This window comes from Rhinatrema bivittatum, chromosome 5 (assembly GCF_901001135.1).
Source record: "Rhinatrema bivittatum chromosome 5, aRhiBiv1.1, whole genome shotgun sequence".
Taxonomy (NCBI): Eukaryota; Metazoa; Chordata; class Amphibia; order Gymnophiona; family Rhinatrematidae; genus Rhinatrema; species Rhinatrema bivittatum.
In genome coordinates, this window is record NC_042619.1 from 93799162 (window position 1) to 93825642 (window position 26481).

Below are 26481 nucleotides of genomic sequence, written 5' to 3' on the forward strand. Positions count from 1 at the left end.
TATTTTATTTGTTATAGTTTTAAACCTTTTAGACTAAAAGGTACATACGTTTTATTATGGCTACAAATTCTGTTTTTAACCAAATCACCCTCCTTGACTTTCCTCTTAAGCTGTTGTATTACATTTGGGCTTTTCCATGTACCAGTATGATACTTGTGCAGCCTTCCCTCTGTGGTTTGAGTCTGCTAAGACTGAAAGCTCTTGGTTATTATTATCTTTTATTTGATTCAATTTTCTGCAGCAGCTGTTGGGTAGATTCTTCATTCAGAAAATAGAAATTGTTGCAGCAGTTTTCAAGATTCTGTAGCAATTCTATAGTACATTTGCATAATTTTACATATTGTACATTACTCAACATGCATAAAAAGAAGCTAAATTTAGTCTAAAAATTTACAAGCATTAAGGGGCCTATGTTCCAACAGTCAGTAAAGCCGACAGATATACCTAGCTATTTTCCCTACTGCGTTAAATTACAATTTCGTGCAGAATGGTCAATACTGAACAGCCAGCCAAGTGGGTGAGATAACCAGATAAATATAACTGGATATTAAGACTAAAAGTGCTACTGAACATCCAACTTCATCTACCCACACAACGTTTGAACAGGTGTATTTAAGTCAGGTACTTGTGCAGAGTTGTCCACACAGATTTAGTTGGGTAATACTAAATACTGCAGTATTTAAAAGCCTACCCTGGGAACACCGGATCCATCCCCTTTCTTATCTGGCTAAATTTGTACAAATAGGAATTTTTACATGCAACTATTTAGCTAGATTACAGGGTGAAATTTAAAATGAGTAAGATTTACACAGGTAAAACCTGGTTTTAGGTAAGTAATTCTTTTGAATATCTGCTTCTTAGCTCACTGTGACAGACAGAATGCTAACACATTGCAATGACTGCTAAAGTAGACACACACATTGGAGCATGGCAGTGCACAGCATATCACTAGCAGGCACTGTCTCCTCACATTAATTAACTCAAAGTTAAAGGAAACATTAGCGTGGGCACTCTTCCCCCAACAAACTCAAACCTCCCTCCTGATCTCCCTCTGAATGAAGATCTTCCCCATCACAGTCTCTCTCTGGCAAAAACGCCCCTCCCTAACAATATTTCTCTTCTCAACCAAAAGGTCACCACTCTCAGCAAAAGATCCGCCTCTCGACAAGGCCTTCCCAAGAGCAGATCCACTCTCCTCCTGGCAAGAACCCCCTCCTCTGCCTGGTAAGGCCCCACCCAACATAGCCCCTTCCCAAAGGTGCCCCCAGGACCAGAAAGTTAGTAGGAAATAGGGATGTGCATTCATTTTCAACAAATGTGTTATCCACAACGAATAGGTCCCTATTCGTTTGATTTGGGGCTCCGCGAAACACATGGCGATCCCCCACGAATGAAACATATCATATTAGTTTAATTCGTTTGGTTCACAGTGCTTTCTTAGTAGCCTTTTGAAATAGGAGAAGACTATGTGGGAGTATCCATAGCAACAACCAGCCCTTTCCTGTGAGTCATAAGTGACCTCACAGCCCTGTCATAGAGTGGGTCAGACAGGTTGGCAAGGAGACCAGAATGCCAATGTATCAGAGCAAAGCATTTTTCTAATTCAGCCAATCGCTGCTCTCAGTGCTCTGTGATGCTTTTCCTGCTGTATTTCTACCTTAAGCAAGCATAGCACGCAGTGCACTTTCTTCTTGGCTTCTGGTTGAGAAGGTCGTTGCTTTTGAACTCTCCGAGTGTCTCAAATCTTTATTCAATTTCTATTGCTACAATGAATTCTCTATTGCTGAAAAAGATATTTGTTCTTTTTTGCTGCTGTGCCTGCCAGGCAGCCAGGCTTTTTTTTACTACACTCTTTTTTTTATTGAACTACTTGTTGACTATTGGTCTCGTGCCGGTATTTAGCCTTAGATGGAGTTTACCACCCACTTTCGGCTGCATTCACAAACAACCTGACTCCGAGAAGACCTGGTCCCGGCGCGCCGGGGGCCACTACTACCAGCCTAACCTCATCCGCGGGCTGAGCCTCGTCTTGCCTCCTTGTCTTTCACCTATTAACCCCACAGTGACCTGACTACCTCAGCTCTGCCAGCCTGTCTTGCCCCCATCAACTTTGTGCCACTCTGCCTTGCTGCCATACACCAGACGACTCTACTCCTTGTGGTGTTCTTGCCACTATCATGATTCCTCAGTGTGTTGGTGCTAGTCTTTCTTTGCTGCTTTGTCCCTTTATTGGTGCTTTGTGGTTTTTTTCTGACACTCATTCTGCTTGCTATGTTCCCCCTTCATTGTGCTGTAGGATGTTGATGCGACTTGTCTTGCCTCTTTGCCTCCCGTGCTGCCTTCAAGAGTTCATGCAACTGTTATCGGTGCTCTCTTTTGAAGCTGTGGTGTGTTTTTGACACTCTCGCTGCTGCTTTGCACCTCTGTTAAAGCACTCTTGCCACTCCTGGTATTCCTTTGCCCCTTTACAGTGCCTTAGGCTATTCATGCCACTTTGGTGCCTCGTTGCCACAGTACCTTGAAGCTCTTTTCTCGTTCTGATGATTACTCCCCAGATGTTTCATCAGAACTGATAAGAAAACCCCAATTCTGCAGCCAAAAATAGGCTTCAAATACTTCCCCATTGACTTTAATGGCAAACGGAAATGAATGAAACGAATAAACGAATTGTTTTTTTTCCCTATGAAACTAATGAAACAAATTTGGGTCCCCACGAAACGAAAATACAAAATGAAACACATTTTTTCCTTCTGCACATCTGTAGTAGGAAGAGTAGAGCAACCTACCTGTGCTTTACTGCTTTTGAACCATATGCACATATAATGTGCGGTTCAAAGTTTGAGGCAGTAAGGCCATCTTTTGGAAGAGCAGTGACATGGCAGATGTGAGTTGGTTGCTCCTTTCCTACTGCCACTTGAGGGCTGGTTCTAAGGGGGGTCTTGCCAGCTGGAGGAGGGAGTCTGGTCAGGGAACAAGCTCTTTTGCCAGAGGGGGAGGGAAAAGGGGCATCATTGGTTGATGAGGGCACTGTGCTTGGGAGGTGCTGTGCCAGAAAGGGGGTATCTCTGGAGGTGGAATTAAATTTAATCTCAGCAACACAGCCAAAGTAAATTTAATGCATCTGCACAAATATCACAGTAATGAGTAATAAGCTGTTTTGCATATTTAAAATAGACAGCTGTATTTAATAATTAGCACAATGCATTATTTTCATCCTGGTCTCATTAGCAGCATTAGTACCTCAGTGTTAGATAACATGCACTTTAGCCATAATGCTTTTTATTACATAGGGCCCTAAATATGGTACTTTAAAAATCTGATTAATTAGTTTTATAACCTTTGTTCTATGTGTCTGGATATTTTCTTTTGTTATTTTTCCATTTTTTCTTTCTTTTCTCTATTTCAGCTTTCTGTCTCTCTTTCTCTCTCTTTGCCATTTTCTTTTACTTTCCATACCTCTTTTTTCTCTCACTTCCTTTCTTCTCTTTCCTCTTCTTTCTATTCAGTTTCTTCATTCCACACTCTTGTTCTCTCCTCCCTCTCCAAAGCAATCTCCCTATTTCCCTATCCTCAAATCTCTCCCTCCAGTCTCTTCCTCTCTTCTTCAACCAGTCTCTTTCTTCCAGTATCTCCCCTTCACTTTCTCCTCTTCTCCCCTCTAGTTTCCTTTGTCTGCAATTTCTCCTTGAGTCACCCCCTTTCATTCTAGTCTCTCCCTCTTCTCCAGTCAGTCACCCATTTCTGCATTCAAATTTCACCCCCCCCTCCCTCCCCCAAGCCTGCCCCTTATGGACGTGGACCTATCTGCTCACTTGAGTTCACACAATCTTCATAATTTCCATAAAAGGCAGGAACTGCATATTTGCCGTGGCCACGTAATCCAGAGCTCACGAGGATACATTTTTAAAAGATGTGATAGTGCTCCATTCACTGGCATTTGTCATCCTCTGGTGTCCACTTTTGGAAATACAAGAAAAAAGAAGACATTTCAGATCCAGTCCATCAAGCATGTTTGATTCATCTTTTCCAGCACACGATTCTGAAAGTTGTTAGCAACAGGAGAAGCGATGCTGATCCAGGCTATGTAGTTTTATTTCCCAGGCATTCTCAGAATGCAAACCTGAACATTCTTAAAAGTGAATGCATTTTGTGATGTAACATCCATTTTTATATATGTATTGTATTTCTCTCAAAATATTTTGACACAAAAAAAAGTGAACATGATGGGATCTCTTTTTTTTTTTTCCATTTTGACTCCAGCGGCCTGGGCTCTGGCAGCAGCTTGCAGCATGATCTCTCTCTTTTTTTTTTCATTTCAACGCTGCCAGTCTGGTGGGCTCCAGTGGCAGCCTGCAGCCAGGTTTCTTTTTTTTTTTTACTTCATCTTCGGCGGCAGCCCACAGCCAGGTCTGTTGTCTTTCATTTGCTCCACCACAGCTATGCGCACCTGGGTAAAAGCTGTGCACTGGCACGCAAATTAGAGGGAACATTGCTTGCCACCATCGAGGCTGTGTTGCATGTGCATCGGGTGCCTATTGGAAGGCAGGCTGCTGCGGTGGCAAGAAGACACCAGCTGGTGCATTATCACAAGCAAGGTAGGCTGGTAGGTACTTGTGGAGGATCAAAAGTTACAGGCTGCAGTGCAACATTACCATCATGCCGATGCAACAAAACCTGCGGGGCAGCCGGTGCTCCGTGTTGAGCGCCCGCTCTCCCGACACGCGCCCAGGCACACCTCTCCTGGACGCGCAATTCTATATTTAAATTAGGTCCCGCGCTAATAAGGAGGTGCTAGGGACAGTAGCGCATCCCTAGCGCCTCCTTATTCGCGGAAGCAGTGGCTGTCACTGGGTCCGACAACTGACGCTTAATTTTACCGGCATCGGTTTTTGAACCCGCTGACAGCCACAGGTTCAGAAAACGGACGCCGGCAAAATTGAGTGCCCGTTTTTGAACCAGATTTTCTTTTTTTCAAGAATGGGGCCTCCGACTTAATATCGCTATGATATTAAGTCAGAGGGTGTACAGAAAAGCAGGTTTTTCTGCTTTTCTGTACACTTACCCGGTGCTGTCTATGGTTAACGCCTGCCCAAAGGCAGGCGTTAATTTCTGAGAGTAAAATGTGCGGCTTGTCACACATTTTACTTTCAGTATCCCAGGCGACTAATAGGCTCATCAACATGCATTTGCATGTGATGAGCGCTATTAGTTTTCGCGAGTTTGGCCGTGCGTTTTCAAGGCTCTATTACCCCTTACAGTATAAGGGGTAATAGACGTGCGCCCTATCTAAACCCCCCCTACCTTTGTTCGAAAAGTTACGCCTGCCCAAGGCAGGCGTAACTTACGCGCGCCGGGCCAGCTGCCGGCACACCATGTTCCGGTCCGGGGGCTGGTGCGGAGGCTGCGGCCATGCCCCCGGGATGGAACCACATCCGCGGCCCCGCCCCCAATGACGTGCTGGCCGCGACACGCCCACGACATGCCCCCCCAGGAAAGCCCCAGGACTTACACGCGCCCCGGGGCTTTGCGCACACCGGCAGCCTATGCAACCTAGGCTCGGCGCGCGCAGGGGGAGCTTGAGGCAGGTTTTCGGGGTGTACGCGTGTATCTTACACAGGTACCCCTTTGAAAATCTGCCCCATAGCACTTACAAAATAGCAACTTGTGAGTGAACTTAAAACCCCATCCCAGAATGCCCCAAAATTCCCCTTCCTTTTTCCCCTTTTACATTTACATGCGACACTACTAGTACACATGTACTTCTGTTTTTACTACTTACACATGTACAGCACATGCTACTTAAACATGTAACTTCCAAATTTATGCAACTTAAATAGGAGTGTCCAGGCCAAAATCACAAAGATAAAAAATAATAAACAAATCACCACAATAAACATAATGGGGCAGATTTTCAAAGGGTTATGCACATAACATACGCGTGTAACCCCCGAAAAGCTGCCCCAAGCTGCCCCCACGTGCGCTGAGCCTATCTTGCATAGGCTCGGCGGCGCGCGCAAGCCCCGGGAAGCACGTATGTCCCTGGGCTTCAAAAAAGGGGCGTTGCGGGGCCATGGGCGGGGCGCCGGCCCGGGGACATTCCGGGGGCGGGACCGAGGCCTCTGGAACAGCCGCTATGCCAGGGATGGCGCGACGGCAGCCAGCCGGTGCGCGCAAGTTACGCCTGCCCAGAGGCAGGCGTAACTTTCCCGATAAAGGTAAGGAGGGGGTTTTAGATAGGGCTGGGCGGCGGGTTAGATAGGGAAAGGGAGGGGAAGGTGCGGGGGGGGGGGGGGCGGAGGGAACGGAGGAAGGCTGCACGGCTCGGCTCGCACAAGTTGCACAATTGTGCACCCCCTTGCGCGCGCCAACCCTGGATTTTATAACATGTGCGCTGCAGCGCGTGCATGTTATAAAATCGGGCGTAGATTTGTTCGCGCTGGGTTGCATGAACAAATCTACACCCGCACGCAGGTTTAAAGATCTGCCCCTATGATTTCCTTTTCCATATAGATCTTCTTACCAGTCTCCCTTCAAATTTGCAGATGACACAGAATTATTCAGAGTAGTTAAATCACATGGGATTGTGATAAATTGCAGGAGGTCCTTGAAAAACAGGAAGACTGAGCATCCAAATGTCAGATGAAATTTAATGTGGACAAGTCCAAGGAGATACATATAGGGAAAAATAACCCATGCTGTAGCTATATGATGTTAGGTTCCATTTTTTGAGTTATCGCCCAGGAAAAAGATCTGGGTGTCAAAGTGGATAGTACATTGAAATCATTAGCTCAGTGATCAGAAAAGCAAACTGATGGGCCAATGCAGTAAAGTGCGCTCAGACTGAGCGCACCTTTAGCCCCCGTTTGGCCGCGCGTTTTCGACACGCTATTTTTACCCCTTATACAGTAAGGGGTAATAGCATGTGGAAAACACACGGCCAAACCCCACCCCCCGAAACTAATAGCACTCGCAACATGCAAAAGCATGTTGATGGGCCTATTAGTCAGTCCCGCGCAAAAATTTTTTTAAATCTGCCCGCAGCCCGCGGGTTGGAAGAGAGACGCACAATTTAGCCGGGGTCCGTTTTCCAAACCCATGGCTGTCAGCGGGTTCCAGAACCAACGCCGGTAAAATTGAGCGTCGGCTGTCAAACTCTCTGACAGCCGGCGCTTCTGTCAAAAAGGAGGCACTAGGGACGCGCTAGTGTCCCTATCGCCTCCTTTTACTGTGGGCCCTCATTTGCATATGGGCCGATACTGAATTGCGCGCCCAGGAGAGTTTTTCTGTATCGGCCTGAATGTTAGAAATTATTGGGAAGGGAATGGTGAATAAAATGGAGAATGTCATAATGCCTCTGTATCGCTCCATGGTGAGACCACACCTTGAGTACTATGTGCAATTCAGGTTGCCGCATCTCAAAAATGATATAGTTGCACTACAGAAGGTACAGAAATGATAAAGGGGATGGAATAGCTCCCCTTGAGGAAAGGCTAAAGAGGTTAGGGCTGTTCAGCTTGGAGAAGAGAGGGCTGAGGGGGGATATGATAGATGTCTAGAAAATCATGAGAGGACTAGAATGGGTAAATATGAATTGGTTATTTATTCTTTCAGATAATAGAAGGGGGGCACTCCATGAAGTTAGCAATTAGCACATTTAAAACAAATCATAGAAACTTCTTTTTCACTCAGTGCACAGTTAAGCTCTGGAATTTATTGCCAAAGGATGTGGTTAGTGTTATGTTATCTTGCACACAGGCCCGGCACCACCGGGTGTGCAAACCTTGCAATAGCACAGGACGCAACACCCGGTGGGACGGCGTCGGGAGCAGGGAAAGGCCCGTGCTGCCACTGGTGGAGCTGATCCCACCAGTGGCAGAAGAAGATGAGGCCTATGATGTCACCGATAGACCCAATCTCATTGGTGGTGGAAGAAGGAGGCCCGTGTTGCCACCGATGGACCTGATCCCACCATTAGCAGAAGTAGCAGAGGCCCATGGTGCAGCCAGCGGACCTGATACCATTGGTGGTGGAAGAAGGCCTGTGGTGCCACCAGTGGACCCAATCCCACTGGCACCACTGATGGACCTGATTCCACCTGTGGTGGAAGAAGGAGGCCTGTGGTGCCACTGGTGGACCCAATCCCACTGGCAGTAGAAGCAGGAGGCCACAGCAGAGGAAGCTCATCTGGCAGCTCCTCCTCCAGTGCTGGCCCCGCTGTACGACACTCGTGGTGCAGGAACTTCCTGTATTCTTGCAAGAATACAGGAAGTGTTAGCACTGCGAGTGTTGCATTACTGCCCTGCCAGCACAGGAAGAGGAGATGCAGAACAGCTTTTCTCCACAGAGAAGGAACAGGCTGACAGCAGCAGTGGAGGCGGAATGACCTGTATATATGTGTGTGTGTGTGTGTGTGTGTGTGTGTGTGTATGTGTTTTGTGTGTGTGAATGGGAGGCTACCTGGGATGAGAGGGAGTGTGAATGAGAGGCTGCTTGTGCTGGGTATGTGTCTGTGTATGGAAGGGTGCCTGGGATGGGTGTGAGTTTGTGTGTGGGTGTGTGTATGGGAGGCTGCTTGGGATGTGTGTGTGTGTGTGTGTGTGTGTGAGTAAGTGAATGGGAGCCTGCCTGGGGGGGGGGGGGGGTTTGTGTGTGTGTGTGTGCAAATGCATGCATGGGAGCCTTCCTAGGATGAACAGGGGGTGTATGTGTGAGAATGGGAGCCTGCCTGGAATTTGAGTGGATGTGAATGGGAGCCTGCCTGGGGTGTATGCGTATAAATGGGAGCTTGTCTGGGGTGTATTTGTGTGTGTGTGTGTGTGTGTGTGTGTGTGAGAGAGAGAGAGAGAATGGGGGGGGGGGAGGGTGTGCAGGTGGATTCCAATCTTCAGCAGCTGAAATGAAGATGAGGGCCTGGGGCTGCTGGTAAATCCCAACCAAAGAAGAGATGGAGATGCCTATGGGTTTCTCTGAGAGGGGGCATATGTGTGTATGAGTTGTGTGTGAGTATGAGTGTATGTATAAGAAAGAGAGCAAAGAGTTTGTGTATCCCACTCCCACTACTTCATGACAATCCCAGAGTGACTGGAAATCTAAAGTTCCCATGTATGGAGCACGTGAATTTTTAAAATCTTTTTTAATTTTATTTTTCAGGTGTTGTTTTCTATGTCTGCTGTTTTGAAATATTGTATTGGTGTTTGGGATATTTAAAAAAAACTTTTTTTTTAAATAATATTATTGGTAGGTTTTTAGTATTATGATTATGTATTTATTTTATTTTATTTTTATTGAATTTTACACAATAACACAAGTATACTTGTACCAGTAATTGAGATAAATTTCATAGTCATACATAATTGTACATAACGTGGAAACAATACAGAAAGAAAAAATTGGATAAATCCCCAATGAAAATGTATCTCAAATTTTAAGAAATGAAAGAGGCCAAGAGTTTCAAGAGTGATTATAATAAGAAAACGAAAATTGCTAATAATTGAATCCTGAGCTTACACCCTCAAAAAAAAATAAATTTTAGCCGAACATCCTGTGGAGAACATTAGGAATGGGAGTCCAAGAATGCCCTTAGCTGGGAAGGCTCAAAAAACAGATAATTTGAATTCTGGTATCTTAGCACACATTTACATGGATATCTCAGATTAAACTTCACTCCACGGGTTAGTACCTCCGATTTCATAGAGAGAAATTTCCTCCTACATTCTTGAGCAATCCTCGTAATGTGAAGAAAAATCCAAAGTTTTTGTCCATGAAATTACAAATGACAATTCTGAAGGAAACATTTCAAAACTGAATTTCTCTCAGATAAAAAGGCAAAGGTGATTAACAAAGTTGCCCTTTTCTGAATACTCATCTCTAGGGACTATTCCAATATATCCAATAAATCTGGAGCTGAGCATGGTTCAGAGTCCTTAGCTATCCCTTCATCTGGTGTAGGAAGATAGTAATCCTTAGTTATTACAGGAGTTGCTTCAGGAGGAAATTTAAGAATTTGAACCAAGTAATTCTTTAAATCTTTAGGAGAAAGCAATTTAACATAAGGAAAATTCAGTACTCTCAGGTTCAAAATTCTTAAGGTGTTTTCCAATTTTTTCAAGTAAATTAAATCAGATTGTACTAATTTATGTTGTACTGATTCCACAGTTGAAATTCTTGTTTCTAAATCACCTATTTTTACACCAGAAAAATCAACTTGGCCTTCTGTAGCTAAGACACGTCGATTAGTATCCACAAATATTACTGTTAAAGAGGTAATAGCATTTTCTAAGGAAACTAAAGCAGTCCAGACAGAGTCCAGGGTTATCACTTTAGGTTTCTCGAGAACTGGTTTTAACAAAGGGCATACCTGATCAGTTCCATCTCCTTCACCCGCAGGGTTGCTTCCACCTGCCATAACTCCAGGCAAGATCGAGGCCATGGGAGGACCTGTGGAATCTGTTCCAACCGGATTCCCCGAAGGTAAAACTACAATGGTATCCCTTCTCAGGGTCTGGATGGTCTTCTCTCCTCCTTGACCCGATTCTTGAAAGAATGCAATTTCTGGAGGTAAATTCGAAATTGTTGAGAATGGAGGTGGAGGCACAATCGGCGCGCCGGGGCTGAGTGACACAACTTCAGCCAACGGAACCGACGATCGCTCAACGCCTGACTCCTCTCCCTTCCGGCGTTGCAATCAGGGGCGCCGTGAAGAAGGTTTCAATTCAATCCGGGGTTGAGAGTGCTCGGGAACGGGAGAAGAACTTGAAATCTCCCTCATTCGAGCCTTCCTTTTTGAGAGTGCTCGGGAACGGGAGAAGAACTTGAAATCTCCCTCATTTGAGCCTTCCTTTTTGTGTGAGGCATTTCTTTTAAAGAAGCAAAATTTTTGAGGAAATTCCGGAGGAGCACTTCTTCAGCGTGCTGTTCAGGTGGCGACCCATGTATTTATTTTATTGCTTGATATTTGAGGACGGTGATGGTTCTGTTTTTTCATTGTTGCACTGCAGAGAGTGTCTGGCTTCTTGTGGTTTCCAGGGTCTGTTTATGTTCTGCATGTGTGACTGAGGTGAGGCATTCTCCTAATAGGAAGTGTATTCAGGCTTTCAGAGGGTCAAGCCCACACCCAACACACATCACAATAGGCCTAATAGCATAGGGGCTCCAAGTGTCTTTTTTGCAGGGATTTCTGGCTGGCACCACAGCAGTGCATGTAAATATAATGTAAGTGATATTTTTCCCTCAGAATACTGTACTTTGATATTTTTCATGTAAAATATAAATGAATAACTCTTAACTGTGAGTGTGGAATGGGGTGGTGGGGGAGTGTTGTGTAAGGTTATAAGGTTCGCCTGGGGCACTTAATAGCCTTGCACCAGCCATGGGTTCGGAGGGGGGGGGGGGAGTTTGAGTCAGTTTTTAACTTTTGTATCACTGAAGGGAGCTGGGCTCTTTTTGGTGGGCCTGGGACAGAGAATAAATGAATGGGGTGGGGAGGGCAGCACAGTAATTGTTTGCACAGGGCAGCAAAAAAACCTAGCACAGGCCCTGTTTTCACCTTTATCCAAAACAAAAGATATCCTCATCAGTGAAAGTAGGAAAGCTAGGGTGCAGCTCCAGCACAAGCTGGTCAAGATGGAAAAATATCCCCAAGCACATAACGTCGGAAAAAAAATCCCAAAAAGGGTCAAAACTTTTAAACTGTAATCCACAATTGCATAAATCCAAGCCTCTTGATGTCTCTAGCACAAGAGTACAAAATATTTTTTTTCACCCTTGCTTCCTCTGTTTGCTCAGGCAAAAAGATCTCTGACTTCAGCCTTTCAGTATCTCGGAGGGATGCCCTTCCATTTGCATCCAAAAATCTCTTCACTCTAATCAAAAAATCCTACACCCAACTTCTTCATAAATTCTCCGTTGCTTGAGATCCAGGGATGAGCTCGAGCTTCTGTGTCCTGCTTGTTAGCTCCTAACCCACACTCCATCCGGCATCCAACTTCCCACTAAAAACTGAGCAAGCTCATGGGGATTCTTATGTCTCACACGTCTCCCCCGAAAAGGTGGGGTTATGGTAAGGGGAGAATCCTGATTATCAAAAGCTCCTCCTACTGCCCATTGCTGGAAAAAGTACATGGGAGCATATTGTTAGTGACTGGCAAAGGCCAGTCACACTAAGGAGAGGTGTGAGTGTCAAGTGAGATGTGAGTAGAAGGAGGGGGAAGGCGTATGTTGCCCCCACAAGGTAGGGATCTGAGCAATATTTCCCACATGGATTCAGATGTTTAAAAGGAAGAGGAATTTGGATTCACCTGTCCTTGAGTGACGAAGGGGAGCTAGTACTTTGGGAAAACCATGGTACCTAACGTATTAAGGGATGTAAACTCTACATTCCATTTAATGATGTTTTGAGAGGGCAGTGGTGGAATAGTGAAAAGAATGCCAGAACACCGAAGGAGAAACAGTCATTCCAAATCCTGGGATACTAATTTTCACCCTTATTATTGAATGTTTAGCTTGGCTGAGTAGCCCATGAACTCTGAACAATTCAGCATGCTCTATATGTGTAACCCCCTCTCTGGGGACCTCCCGGATTGCAGGGGCACCCGGTGGTCCCCAGGGCAACTTTTACTCCCAGATCTCACACAGACAGAGTCCACCTGCTCCAGGGTGCCAGAGTTCATTCCGGAAGGGAGGAGATAAAACTCAGGCAAAGTCTCTCAGTCTCCTTTTGGTGGCTCTCACAGGTGTACTCACTATTCCAGTGTCCCCGCTTCAAGGCACCTTTGACACTGAAGATAGGAAACTGGTGGGGTGTTCAACAAAAGATTTACTGCAACCAAAAATACTTAAAGTCCAATTCACAACAAAAATTCTCCAATTTATCTTCATACAAACATAAACAGTCCATGGGTATCTTGTTCCTCAGAATTATCAACTGCGTCAGTATTCCTTTTAGGATGGAGACAGTAGGCTCCTATTGGGACTTGGATCTCCTATCTCTTTATCTGATGGTAAAAGCTGGACTTCTGGCAGTAGAATGTCCCAAAAGGTGTTCAAAATCTAATCTCTCTCCTCCTCCTCAGCGGGCAGAAACTAGTGGCAAAACTTCCTCCCAAAACAACAGGAACAAAACTCTCTGCAAAATCCTTCTCTCTTCTCTGTCAGGTCACTGCTGTCCTTCCTTAGCTAGGTGGAATGAATCCCCAGCAGCTTAGCCTGGCCTCCTTAGGGAGGAGCAGGATCCCATAAAAGCAAAAATCTCAGAAAAAACAAAAAACTCCTCTTCCTTCTAGACAGCGGGATACTGGCCAAGGCAAAATCTCCACCCATAGTTCCAGGCTGAGGGCCCAGTAGGAGAAATTTCTCCAGCTACTCTTCTTCTCTTTCAAATCTAAAAAAAAAAAAATGTAATTTCCCCTATAACAGGTTGCGGAGCCCAATAGATAGAGAATACTCCAACAAACTCTCCTGCTACTCAAAATTGCACCTCAAACTCACAGACATGCCAAGTCTCACACATTAGAAAGGGAATGGTGAATAAAACGGAAAATGTCATAATGCCTGTGTATCGCTCCATGGTGAGACCGCACCTGGAATACTGTGTACAATTCTGGTCACCGCATCTCAAAAAAGATATAGTTGCAATGGAGAAGGTACAGAGAAGGGCGACCAAAATGATAAAGGGAATGGAGCAGCTCCCCTATGAGGAAAGGCTGAAGAGGTTAGGGCTGTTCAGCTTGGAGAAGAGACGGCTGAGGGGGATATGATAGAGGTGTTTAAAATCATGAGAGGTCTAGAACAGGTAGATGTGAATCGGTTATTTACACTTTCGAATAATAGAAGGACTAGGGGGCACTCCAGGAAGTTAGCATGTGGCACATTTAAAACTAATCAGAGAAAGTTCTTTTTCACTCAACGCACAATTAAACTCTGGAATTTGTTGCCAGAGGATGTGGTTAGTGCAGTTAGTGTAGCTGTGTTTAAAAAAGGATTGGATATGTTCTTGGAGGAGAAGTCCATTACCGGCTATTAATTAAGTTGACTTAGAAAATAGCCACTGCTATTACTAGTAACAGTAACATGGAATAGACTTAGGTTTTGGGTACTTGCCAGGTTCTTATGGCCTGGATTGGCCACTGTTGGAAACTGGATGCTGGGCTTGATGGACCCTTGGTCTGACCCAGTATGGCATATTCTTATGTTCTTATGTTCTTATGTTCTTACATTAAGTATGAGACTCATGCATTAAAAAAGTCTCACATGCTCATGCTGTGACATTTTTCTCTCCTGCATTTGGCCACTGGGAGCAGGGGCAACAAATTCATCAGTGCAAGCAGGCTAAAAAAAGAAGAGAAGTCAGTGGAGCAATGGTGGACCCAATTGCGCTGCGGCCGGAAGAGAGGCTCAGCGGGGCTGCAGTGGAACCTGTCCCACCCCAGTCCAAAGAGAAGGAGAGGCTCTGAGAGGGTGAGTATGTGTTACAAGTGAGAGTCTGTATGTATGTGTGTGTGTGAGAGAGAGAGTGAGAGAGAGACTGGGTGGCTGTGGGTGCATGTGTGTATGTGTGTGTGAGAGAGATAAAGAGTTTGGGTGCATATATGTGAGAGAGAATGTTGGGATATGTGTGTGTATGTATTTGTGTGTGTGTGTTCACGTGCGCATGTGTGTACGCACGTGTGTGAGAGACAGAGAGATCATGGTAGCATGGGTGTGTGTGTGTGTGTGTGTGTGTGTGTGTGAGAAATAAAAAGTGGATGGGTATGTGTATGTGTGAGAGAGAAAGAGCTGTATGTATGTGGCTGTATGAGAGAGAACATGTGTTTGGGGGGTGTTTGTGTGTGTGTGTGAGATAGAGAGAGAGAAAGAGAGAGCATGAATGTGGGTGGGGGATTGTGTGTGTATGTATGTATGAGAATATGGATATATATATATATGTGTGTGTGAATATATGCAGATGAGAACGTTTGTGTACCATCTATTCCCACCTCCCCTCCCCATTAATCCACAAAAATTGCAGGGTGACTAGAGATAAAAAAAATTCCAGGTCTTCTCTATTTGGCGAGGGTCTGTCTGTATTCTGTATATGTGATTCAGGTGAGAAATTCTGCTAACGTGCAGTTTCAGTGAAGGAAGGTTCTAAAATGACGTAGGGTGAAGTGGCCACCTGAAGTGGCAAAATTTTGGGGGTGCCAGAAAGTACCTCCCAATATACCCCTGTGGTGGCCACCTCATCAGCAGAAAGACCTGTTTTGCAGCATTGATTCAAGATGTGCTAGCGGGATTTGCATATACCACTAGTGAGAAGAGACCCTGAGCAGCAGCACCATTTAAAAGCATGCTGGTGTGGTTCCCACCACTGACCAATGAGAAGAGGCCCTGCACGGCAGCAATCAAAGACCAGCAGTGGGCCCAATGGTGAGTTGCCAGCAGGATTCTCCCACTTGGCCAGCAGGAAGAAGCAAAGGACGATGACGATGATGCCCTGGGGAGAAGGGTGAGTCAAATGGCGGGTTGTGACTGAGAGGGAAGTGAGTGAATGGGAGGGAGGGGGTGAGTGACTGAGAGAAAAGGGAAGGGAAGGGAAGAGGGCGAGTTGGAGTGAGGGGGTGCATGGCTGAGAAGGAAGGGAAGGGGACTGAGTGGGAGGGTGGGTGACTAAGAAGGGAGTGAAGGGAGGTGAAAGTGAATGAAAATGTTGAATAACTGAGAGAGAAGAGAATGGGGTGAGAGGGGTTAAGTGACTGAGAGGAAAGGGAAGGGGTGAGTGACAGAGAGAGAAATGAAAGAGGTGTGAGAAGGAAGGAAGTGAGTGGAAATGAGTGACTGATTTCACAGATTTGAGGGGGGACTTTTTTATCCTTTTTAATTATTGGGTGTTATTTAATGTCTGCTATTTTGAAATATTTAATTGATTTTTGGGAAATATTTAAATCTTTTTATTGTCCTTATTCTTCCTTATCCTTGTCCTTATTCTTCCTTATCCTGGAAACAGGATGCTGGGCTTAACGGACCCTTGGTCTGACCCAGTATGGCAATTTCCTATGTTCTTATGTTATTAGATGTTGTTCTACTTGTCATCTATTTTGAAATATTCTTTTTATTAGTATGGTTTACTATTGTGACTGATGATTTATATTTCTTGATTTTGTTTTATGCAGAATTGTGATGTTTCTGATTTTGCATTAGTGCACTGTATATGAGTCTGGCTTAGAGTGGTTTCTAGTTCAATTTTTGTCTGCACCTTTCTATTTATTCTTATTTGGTGAGCATCTATCTGTGTTCTGCATTTGTGACAGAGGTGAGGTATTTTGCTAGCATTTAGTTTTTATGTAGGTATTTATAACAGCTTGGCTTGTTCTGTTTTCCTAATAGGAAGTGTATTGGTGTTTTAGGGCCTGGTATAATATTTGCAGTGTTACTTTTTCATAGGTAGATTTGTTACTGTTTGAGTGCTGGCAGTTAGTGCTGTTTTGGTATGGGAGGTTTACTATACCTCCCATACCAAAACAGCATTAACTCATGGTGTTCTGAGGGCCAAGCCAACACCCAACATGCTTTAAAATAGGCCTAATACTATATGGGTTCCAAGTGACTTTTCTCAGGATTTTCTGGTTGGACATAGCAGTGCATCTACCTTATAAATGGCCTGTGACCGACGGCCCGCAAATGCGCAGTAGAGACCAGCTCTACCGCGCATGTGCGGGCGAGCACGTCGCTCTGAGGCAGCTTCAGAAAGAAAAAAAAAATGGCGGCGTCCAGTGGCAGCAGCGGCGGTACCGGCAGCGGGCGGCGACGGCGGTAGCGAGCGACGGCGGTAGCGGCGACGGCGGTAGCGAGCGGCGGCGGTGGCGACGGCGGTAGCGGGCGGCGACGGCGGTAGCGGGCGGTAGCGAGGGAGGGAGAAGAGAGAGAGAGGGAGGGACGGACTGAGTGGGAGGGAGGGACGGAGAGAGAGAGTGGGAGGGAGTGACTGAGTGAGAGGGAGGGATTGAGTGAGGGGGAGGGACTGAGTGAGAGGGAGGGAGTGGGACTGAGTGAGAGGGAGAGGGGGACTGAGGGAGGGAGTGGGACTGGGAGAGAGAGGGAGGGAGTGGGACTGAGGGAGAGTGAGTGGGACTGAGTGAGTGAGAGGGAGGAGGGAGGGAGTGACTGAGTGGGAGGGAGGGATTGAGTGAGGGGGAGGGACTGAGGGAGGGAGTGGGACTGAGGGAGAGGACGGAGGGAGTGGGGACTGAGTGAGAGGGAGGGAGTGAGTGAGACTGAGTGGGAGGGAGGGACTGAGTGATAGGAGAGGGAGGGTGGGGAGGAGTGGGTGAGGGAGGGGGTGGTGAAGAGTGAGGGGAGAGAGAAAGAGGGGGAGGTGAGAGACAGAGGGATGTAGCCCGTTTTAACGGGCTTAACGGCTTGTCTAAATATAATATACATGCTGTTATAAATGATATTTTTATCTCAGAAGACTGTACTTTGAATGTCCTTTTTCATGTAAAATCTCCCTTTTGGAGTTTAGGAAGTAGTTAATAAGAAATTTTGAAATAACCGCAGGGACAGTAAATGTGATACCTATGGGCAGGCACACATGTACATGTATATGCTGGCTCACACAGTGATAATATTTCTAGGAAGCTGGCAACTCTACCTCACTCCTGGGAACTCTGCCGTCCACCCTTCCCCAGCATCTGCTCTAGGGATTTGAGAAATGGGTAAATGATGGGAGTCTGTGTGTGGCACACTCTCTCAGGGCCGGTGCAAGGATATTAGGTGTCCTAGATAAACCTTTCAAACCTTTCGCCACCCCTGCCCCCATCCCTTCCCACACACAATTAAAAATTATTAGATGAATTTTAAAAGCCTGGCGCATGCCAAAACCAGGAGATACAAGACTATATCTAGCCAGTGCACGCCAAATGGATTTTAAAAGCCGCTCGTGCCTGCGCGTATCTCCCGATACGTGCCCAAGTGAGAGAGCCCAAAAAAGGGGTGGGGAATGGGCGTTCTGGGACTTTAACACGAAATGTGATCGTAAGTATTTATGTGCACAAGCGTGTGCCAGGATCCCCTGCCACATAAATGTACTACTGCTATGGATGGAGTTTACGTAATTAAACAAAACAAAAGGCCAGTCAGCAGGGTTTTAAGGGTTGGAGTTAACAGGGGGACAGGTAGGCTAATAACCTAGAGGGGTTTGGGAGTCCTATCCCTTAACTGGGAGAACTGGGAACAAACTGGGAAAACTAGTAATGGCATCAACGTGCGTCCCTTATAAAATGCCACCACTTACGCGGTAGAGGCACATGCGCGCATTCATATAAAATTGTGCACACATGTACATGCGTTCAGCCAATTTTGTATTATAAAATGGCCGCACCCTTTGGCATGAGCTGACATATGCGCGTTTATGTGCGCCAGTATCAAATTTTCCATCCCTGCATTTATTTTAAAATTTCTTACCAACCACTTCCCAAAGCCAAAAAGGGAGTTTTTACATGAAAAAGGTCATTCAACACCTAACTCAGTCCAAATGTGCTAGAATCTCACATTATTTTATATGCCAGAGAAGGGATTGCATCATAATGCTGGGAACTGGGTGAACCGCAGACTAATTCTAGCAACGGGGATTTTCAGAAAGTCAAGGGAGCAAAAACTCCCTCGTCTTATGGAGGCCGGGACTTCAGCCAAGTACCCATAATTCCCCTGAGAGTCTGAATGCTGCACATTTACAGATTACCTAGAAATGCATCCTGAGAATGCAGTGCTTGGAGGATACTGTTCATGCAGCAGAATATATATATGGAAGAACATTCACTGTGATGTCTCCTGTAGATTGGATCATGCAAATATTATTCTTGTAAACTACGGCCTGCGGGCCAAATGAGGCCTGTGAGCACGATTTTTCTGGCCCATGGAGGCCCAGCACATTTAATAATATCTGTGGCCTGGACAAACTTACTTTGAGCAAGCTTCTTGTTTCCTGCTTTCTCCCAATGCTGATGGATCTCCTCTTTCCTCTCCTACTCCCCCTTACCAGCATCTCTTCTTGATAGTGAAACCGGCAAGAGAGAAAGGAGAAATATTACAGCATCGAGGGATCCAGACTTTTTTTTTTAATTATCTGCTGCCGGGAGCCTCTTAATCCAATGCCTCCACAACCAGAATCGACCTCAGAGGCTTGGAGCCTCTTCGTCATTATGGCTGCGGCCAGGATCCTTGTCAGAAACCCAGAGCCTTCTTCCTTACTGTGACCATGCAGGATTCTCATCAGAGGCTTGGAGCCTCTTCGTCATTGTGACTGCGGCCAGGATCCTTGTCAGAAACCCAGAGCCTTCTTCCTTACTATGACCATGCAGGATTCTCATCAGAGGCTTGGAGCCTCTTCGTCATTGTGACTGCGGCCAGGATCCTTGTCAGAAACCCAGAGCCTTCTTCCTTACTGTGACCATGCAGGATTCTCATCAGAGGCTTGGAGCCTCTTCGTCATTGTGACTGCGGCCAGGATCCTTGTCAGAAACCCAGAGCCTTCTTCCTTACTGTGACCATGCAGGATTCTCATCAGAGGCTTGGAGCCTCTTCGTCATTGTGACTGCGGCCAGGATCCTTGTCAGAAACCCAGAGCCTTCTTCCTTACTGTGACCATGCAGGATTCTCATCAGAGGCTTGGAGCCTCTTCGTCATTGTGACTGCGGCCAGGATCCTTGTCAGAAACCCAGAGCCTTCTTCCTTACTGTGACCATGCAGGATTCTCATCAGAGGCTTGGAGCCTCTTCGTCATGGTGACTGCGGCCAGGATCCTTGTCAGAAACCCAGAGCCTTCTTCCTTACTGTGACCATGCAGGATTCTCATCAGAGGCTTGGAGCCTGCTATGCCAAGGAGCTTTACTGAGCTGCAGTCCCTGGGAGGAACCGCCATTGACATAAGGAGAAGGGGGCTAAAGTTCTACAGCGGGAACCATGTGGGGAGCTAATAGCAGAAACCACCTGCTGAGAAACAGGGGCAGCCTTGGGAGAGGGAGCCACTTGAGGTAGGAACAGGGTAAAGATTTGCCTGCTTGAAAGAGGAGGAGGGGTGAAAAAAAGGATTGCTACTGCTGCTGGGCATTGAATGACAGAACAGAAAGGGAAATCATGAGCAGGGGTGAATATATGAAAGACTTTCCTTTCTCCTGTTGATACTCTTTCCTTCTCAGTATCTCCCTCTCTGCTTTCCCACCTATGCCCTGCAGCAGTGGTAAGGAGAGTATGTGAATATGGTGCCTGGCTTCTCCAAGGAGCAGTCACACGGTGTTATGGAGTTGCTGGGAGGAGAGTGGTGAAAAAGGGAAAATGCTGAGTAATAGGAGGACGAGAAGGGGGACATTATAGCTGCTGGGCATAGGTGGTGGGGCAGAGAGGGAGAGACTGGGCAGGGGTGAATGCCAACAGGAGAAATTATTTTTTTTTTTAATTCTAAAGATTGTCCTTTCTCCTGCTGATACTCATCGCTGCCCGGTATCTCCGACTGCCCTCACGGCCGGATTTCAGATTATGGCACCTTTAGGCAGAGTACCACAGTAGCACCCCTATGAAGCAATGCTGGCACACTGCCCTAAAGCAAATGGAAGCTGGCTCCTCTTTGGCACTTTCAAAAATTTGGTGCCCTAGGCAGTTGCCTATGTAACCTATGCTAAAATCGAGGCCTATCTGCCTTCCCACCTATACACAGCAGCAGTAGTAAGGTGAAGTATGTGAAATAAATACATTGGCCAATAGCTAATTTGTTTGGTTTATTTATCCCCTAGCTCTGGAAACTCCAAGGGGGGGACCCCCACCCCCATCCTGGCTCTGGAAAATCCTCAGCCTCCACTGCCAGTAAGTTTAAAAGATCCAACATGGCCCCCATTCCGAAACGTTAGGAGACCCCTGTTGCAAAGAAACAGACCTTGGTTTGGAAGCGCAATCATTGGCCTGCGGTCTGCCTTTGTTGCCAGGGATTTGGTTACCAGCTAGCAACATGTCTAGAGAGTTCCTGAAGTAAATTCTTAAAGGAAAGTTAATGCCATTGCACAAAGGGGTCTGTTCGGCCCTACGAAGTGAGTGCTTCAGCATCTGGTCCACGACAATAGCTGATCGAACACACCAGTTAAAAGCCGGTCAGATCTAACACCACTGAAACATCCAATCACTTGCCTATCAAGAGATTTTTGCAAGCTCTACCATTTGGGACACTTTTGTTATTTTCAGAGAACAATTTAACAAGAGGATCTTGGTTCAATGCAGTATAAAACAAATCCATTTATATGCCTGACGTAGTTACAAATCTGAATACAACAGGAAATGCAGCCAGTTACCTGATCTAGTATTTAATACTGGAGGAAATAACACCAAAGTGGAAGGATTCAATTTTGTAAACAGTGGAAGAAAAACTCTAGAGGTAGCACGGGACGATGTAATGCTAACAACGTTTTCGGGAGGCATTGCATTTCTTATTGAAAACTTGTTTGTTCCTGAAAAACAAGAATGCTTTTAAACTGAAATTTCTCTTTCTAAGTGCTCTCTTATAACCTTAAGTAAAGACTCTTACCTGTCTGAGGCAGAGAATCAATGAATTCAAATATGCTGGTTTCCAGGTCAACAAAAGTAGTAAATGGTCTTTTAGACCAAATTGCTCCTGCAATCAGAGGACATTTTTCTACAGCATTACCAAAAAGATCGATAAATTCCTCATAGCTCATAGAGTTTACTGCTTTTATATCCATTGCTGTTGCTTGCTGGGGAAAAATGAGATCTGATTCCAAATCTTCTGGGTTAAAGGGTGATGCTTAGTCAGTTCTTGTTTAATTATTTGCTGAACTTCAGGTCAATGCCTCTTTTCACATGCTTATATGGGCTGTTACAAGGCGTATCAGACAGCACACCAGAAAACAGAAATCTTGAAATAAATGTAGTAGCTGATGACTAAACATCATCTTAAAAGAGCTGAGAGCAGTTATGCTCCTCAATGTGCCTTTGGCTTCCTTTACCTCTGGGTGTTGCAGGAACTTGCACAGGCCTGTTTTCTAAAATGCCTGTACTCGTTCAAAATAAGCTGAAACACTGTCATCAGTGTTTTTGGCAGAAACAAACAGTTCACTGAAAGATGTACTTAGAATACATTAGGACAAAAACATGAAGAACTGGTTAGACCCTGCTATAGATTTAACAGAGGAATATTCTGGAAGGGTTGATAATGGAGTTTGGATTGATAGGAGGCTCCATCCCCCAGAGGGTGGATCAGTATGTTACCAATATAAAGGATGGCTAGGGGGAGTTCTGAGGAGTGGAGTCATCAACATCATCCAAAGAGCAGTGAGGAGCAGGCATGGGCTATGCTCTCACAGGGCTCTTAGAGATGAGGATGTTTCCATTTCCAAGGTGGAAGAGTATTCTGTGGAGATCCAGTAGTGTCCCGATCTGAGACATGTTCATGATTCCAAGTTGAAAGAAGAGAGGAAACTCTTGCTAATGAGCTGGGAAAACACCAGGTAGATTGTTACACTCTTTTATTGGGAAAAGAGGATTTTTCTAGAGTACAAGAATTTCTAGATACATTTGGTAAAAATAGGAGAGATCCCCTAAGTGATTTGCAAACTTATTTTTGTCTTTTGGGACTGTGTCTGATCTATTTTTGTTTCTGCTAGCTACAATTGGAAGGACTACTTGGACATTACTGAACTGTTTCATGTATTTTGCATTACTTGGCCGGCGCGCACAACCTACGCCTGCCCAGAGGCAGGCACAACTTTGTTAACAAAGGTCAGGGGGGTTTAGATAGGGCTGGGGGGCGGGTTAGGTAGGGGAAGGGAGGGGCGGGTGGGAGGAACGGGGAAAGCCATCGGGGCTCTCCTAGGGCTTGGCGCACGCAAGGTGCACAAGTGTGCACCCCCCTTGCGCGCGCCAACCCCGGATTTTATAACATGCGTGCAGCTGCACACGCATGTTATAAAATCGGGCATAGATTTGTGCACGCCGGGTTGTGCGCACAAATCTACACCCACGTGTACCTACTAACATCTGGCCCAGAGTATTTTGCATTTAAAACAACTGTATTGTGAAGATTTCATTTTTGGTGATTTCAAAATGGCTGCTGTTCCTGTTGGTTGGATTTTCTAAGAATGCAGATGATATGGGAGCCATTTTGGGAAGCTGAACAAAGACTGAACCTAGGAACCTGAGCTACCAAAGTGTAAACCTGAGCTACCAAAGTGTAAACCTGGCTTTTTAAACAGGCATATCCAGGTTAGGTTTTAAGAGTTTATCATATTTAAAGTGTATCACCCCATTCACCCTCATCACCTGATATTAGATACCCCTGTCTTTTACCTGTAATCTTCCCCTTTTTGACTCCACCCTGCACCCTTCCTACCCACTTTATGCCTTCTCTGCCTTGTATCCCCTACCACTATTGACATTATCCTCCCCTTTGTATCTGTCCTTTCTTTTTCTTTCATTTTCTTATTCTTCTATCCTCTTCACACCTCCGTAACCTTCACTCCTTTCCTTTCCTTCAGAACTTACTCTCTAGACTTCCCCCATTTCATTCATAACCTATTTTGTAGATACCCCTTACCCTTTATCCCCCACTAAGTTATTTGTCTTGTTATATTGAATAATGTATTTTCTGTTCACCTTAGTTGTTAATTAATTTTTCAGTCACTCTCTTTTACCCTTTTTCCCCCTTTTACATTTTTTACCTGATTATTATGTAATAATGCAGTTTACTTTTCACCTCATTTGTTAATTCCCCCCCCCCCCCCCCATTAAGTTACTTACCTGGTTATAATGCATAATGTAGTTTACTGTTCGCCTCTCTTGCATATCCTTTTCTCCCTCTGCTCCCTACCCCCTCCCCTGTTTTATGTATTTCATTTACGAATACCCGTATAAAAAAGCTGTTAAATAAATAAAGTAAATAAATAAATCACTATTGTTTATTCCCAAGGAGAGTTGAGATCTGCTAGACAACATTGGGGAAGGAAAAACTGGTGAACCACTGAGTATGGTTCTCCACTGAAGCCGGTGTAAACACTGAGGGCATGGACAGGCTGTGTTAAGTAGGCCTGAACTGAGGCATCATGTGATCAGCCAGGAGTTAACTTGCGCAGCTATGAGAGGCTCGCTGAGGACCCCTGGTGGAGGGGAAGCTGCACATCTGGTGGAACTGTAACAACTATAGATTTGAAAGAGGAACATATTTAGTAAGAGTGTAAGGGTCAGTTGAGGTCTCTAGCCATGGACCCCGGCAGTAAGAGACTGGAGCTCTAGAGAAAAAGCTGATTGTATTTGTGAAGAATTAGGGAAGCTGTAATGTTAGTATCTTCCCCTGGTATGCGGGGTTGGGCACCTACCCAGAGTTCATTGGTCACATTTAAACCCTCCCTGTTTAGAAGTTGCTCTTAAGGCATGACCAGCAATAGTCTTCTTGCTGGTTCAACGTGTCTCTGGGTATAGTGTTTTCTAGGGGTCCAAACAAGCTGCAGTATTTCATGCTGGTTTTTGGTCTCCTCTACAGATTCCTGGTAAGGGAAGAACAGCATTGCTATGTATTTTGGCTGTTAAGTGTAATCCAGGAAGGATCTTATGTTTCTGAACTTACTGTTTTCTTAAATTAAACACTATTGGCAAAGAAATATGCAGATGTTGAATTGTTTAATGAGAGAACCCTGACAAGGAGTTCCTTTGGGTTGTTAATGGAGTTTGCCATACAAGGAGGCTCCATCCCTCAGAAGGTGGTTCAGTGTGTTACCAGTAAAAAGGAAGACTCAGCAAGCTACCAGGGAAAGTTCTGAGGAGTGGAGGCATTAACGTTGCCCAAGCAGCAGTGAGGGCAGCCATGGGTTGTGCCCTCACTGGGCTTCTGGAGAAGAGGCTGTTGGTTGCCTCTCTTTTCCATTCCCAAAAATCATTAGCTACACAATCATTAGCTACAGTACACACATGTCAACACCAAGAAGATTCAAAGTTTCACACATAGAAAATTCAAAGGCAAAACGTTATTAGCATTGACAACATCAACAAGGAAGACAAGACAGGTTCATTGCAACAGCATGATTACTCAGCAATGGGGAGATTCACATGCAATGAGGTTATAATGCAATGGGGATAATGCAATGAGGTGCACTAGGCTTAATGCATATTTTTATTTATGTTTGTATGTACAACATTTTGCTTTTAAATTCTCTGTGTGTGAATTTTCCTTGGTCTTGATTTATATAGGGGGTGTGAGTGCTGTAACTAATGACTGTGTGTGCTGTGTACATACTGCCTGTTTGATAATGTGAGTAAACAGAGAGTATTTTAATCTGGAGTTGTGATTGTTCAGGTCATGGAGAAAGGGATGGAGATTTTTTGGACTTGAAGAAAAAGTTGTAAAATGTGATAAAATGTCCATTTAACATACTGTATGTCTTCTGCTGTAGGTGAATTTATTTAGCATCTCCATTCAAAAAGGGCAAGAAAAATGCAAACTATTTCAGCTATTTAGGTTGCCCTTGCTTTTGATTGTATTACAATATGCAACAGCTTTGCAGTACTGTTTGAAAGTGCACCAGTATAGACACACAAAACTAATGCACAGTGCATGCCTAATAGGAGTTTAAACTGATACAGATTACACATCCACCTAAACAAATCCTCCCAAAGGGTTAGCCCAGTGGCTTAGTGGCATGTTCTGTGCTGTGCATTTGGAAGGTCCCTAGTTTGATTCGTGGATCAGGTCTTCCACAACCCAGAGTGACCACAGGTAGGGAGGCAGCGACTCATGATCATCATTAAAGGCAAAATTGGTGACTGGTTTAAGAGCCCAGGATGCAGGGTTCCAGAGGAAGCCCTGATGCATGGCTTCTGGCCTCAGGACTGTGGCTGCAATGATCAGGCAAGAATAGTGGCAGAGTCTCTTAAAGTGGGGGAGAAAATCCTCAGGTAGTTGTGATTGAAGGCTCCTGGTGCCAGAATCCAAGAAAGTACTTCTTCCCAATGCCTTGGGAAAGATGATTCAGCAAATCTAAATAAATGAAGTTGCCAAAACTGACTGACATCTGAAGCAGGGGTCATGTACCTCTTTGGGTAACTGTTATGTTGGTCTAGAACAGTGGCCCCAAACCTGTCCTGGAGGGCCACCAGCCAGTCAGGTTTTTTGGGATATCCACAATGAATATGCATGAGAGAAAATTTGCATGTTATGGAGGCAGTGCATGCAAATTTTCTCTCATGCATATTCATTGAGGATATCCCAAAAACCCTACTGGCTGGTGACCCTCCAGGACAGGTTTGGGGACCACCGGTCTAGAAGGTGTCACAACCTGCAAAGAATCTCATATTCTTATTCTTCAGGATCAACTTGAAGCTTTCCTTTGCAAAGTTGCCCAGCATATGTTTTGTGCCAGTGCAATCCTACTGCACTGAACTTTAGATCCATGCAAGGCTGGCTGTGAGAAAGCATGGCAGTTGGAATCACATACAGACTATTTTGGCTTCTCTCTTGGT

General features: G+C 45.2%; 1 protein-coding gene across 1 annotated transcript in view; it reads right to left on the reverse strand.

Moving 5' to 3' along the window:
• URAD (ureidoimidazoline (2-oxo-4-hydroxy-4-carboxy-5-) decarboxylase) overlaps positions 1-21750 on the reverse strand; it is a 47667-nt gene extending 25917 nt beyond the window's left edge. Inside the window, exon 1 of the mRNA XM_029602603.1 lies at positions 21542-21750. Within this exon, the coding sequence (XP_029458463.1) occupies positions 21542-21716 (175 nt within the window). The 5' untranslated portion in view covers positions 21717-21750. The remainder of the gene's footprint in view (positions 1-21541) is intronic.
• Between the last annotated feature and the right edge of the window lie 4731 nt (positions 21751-26481).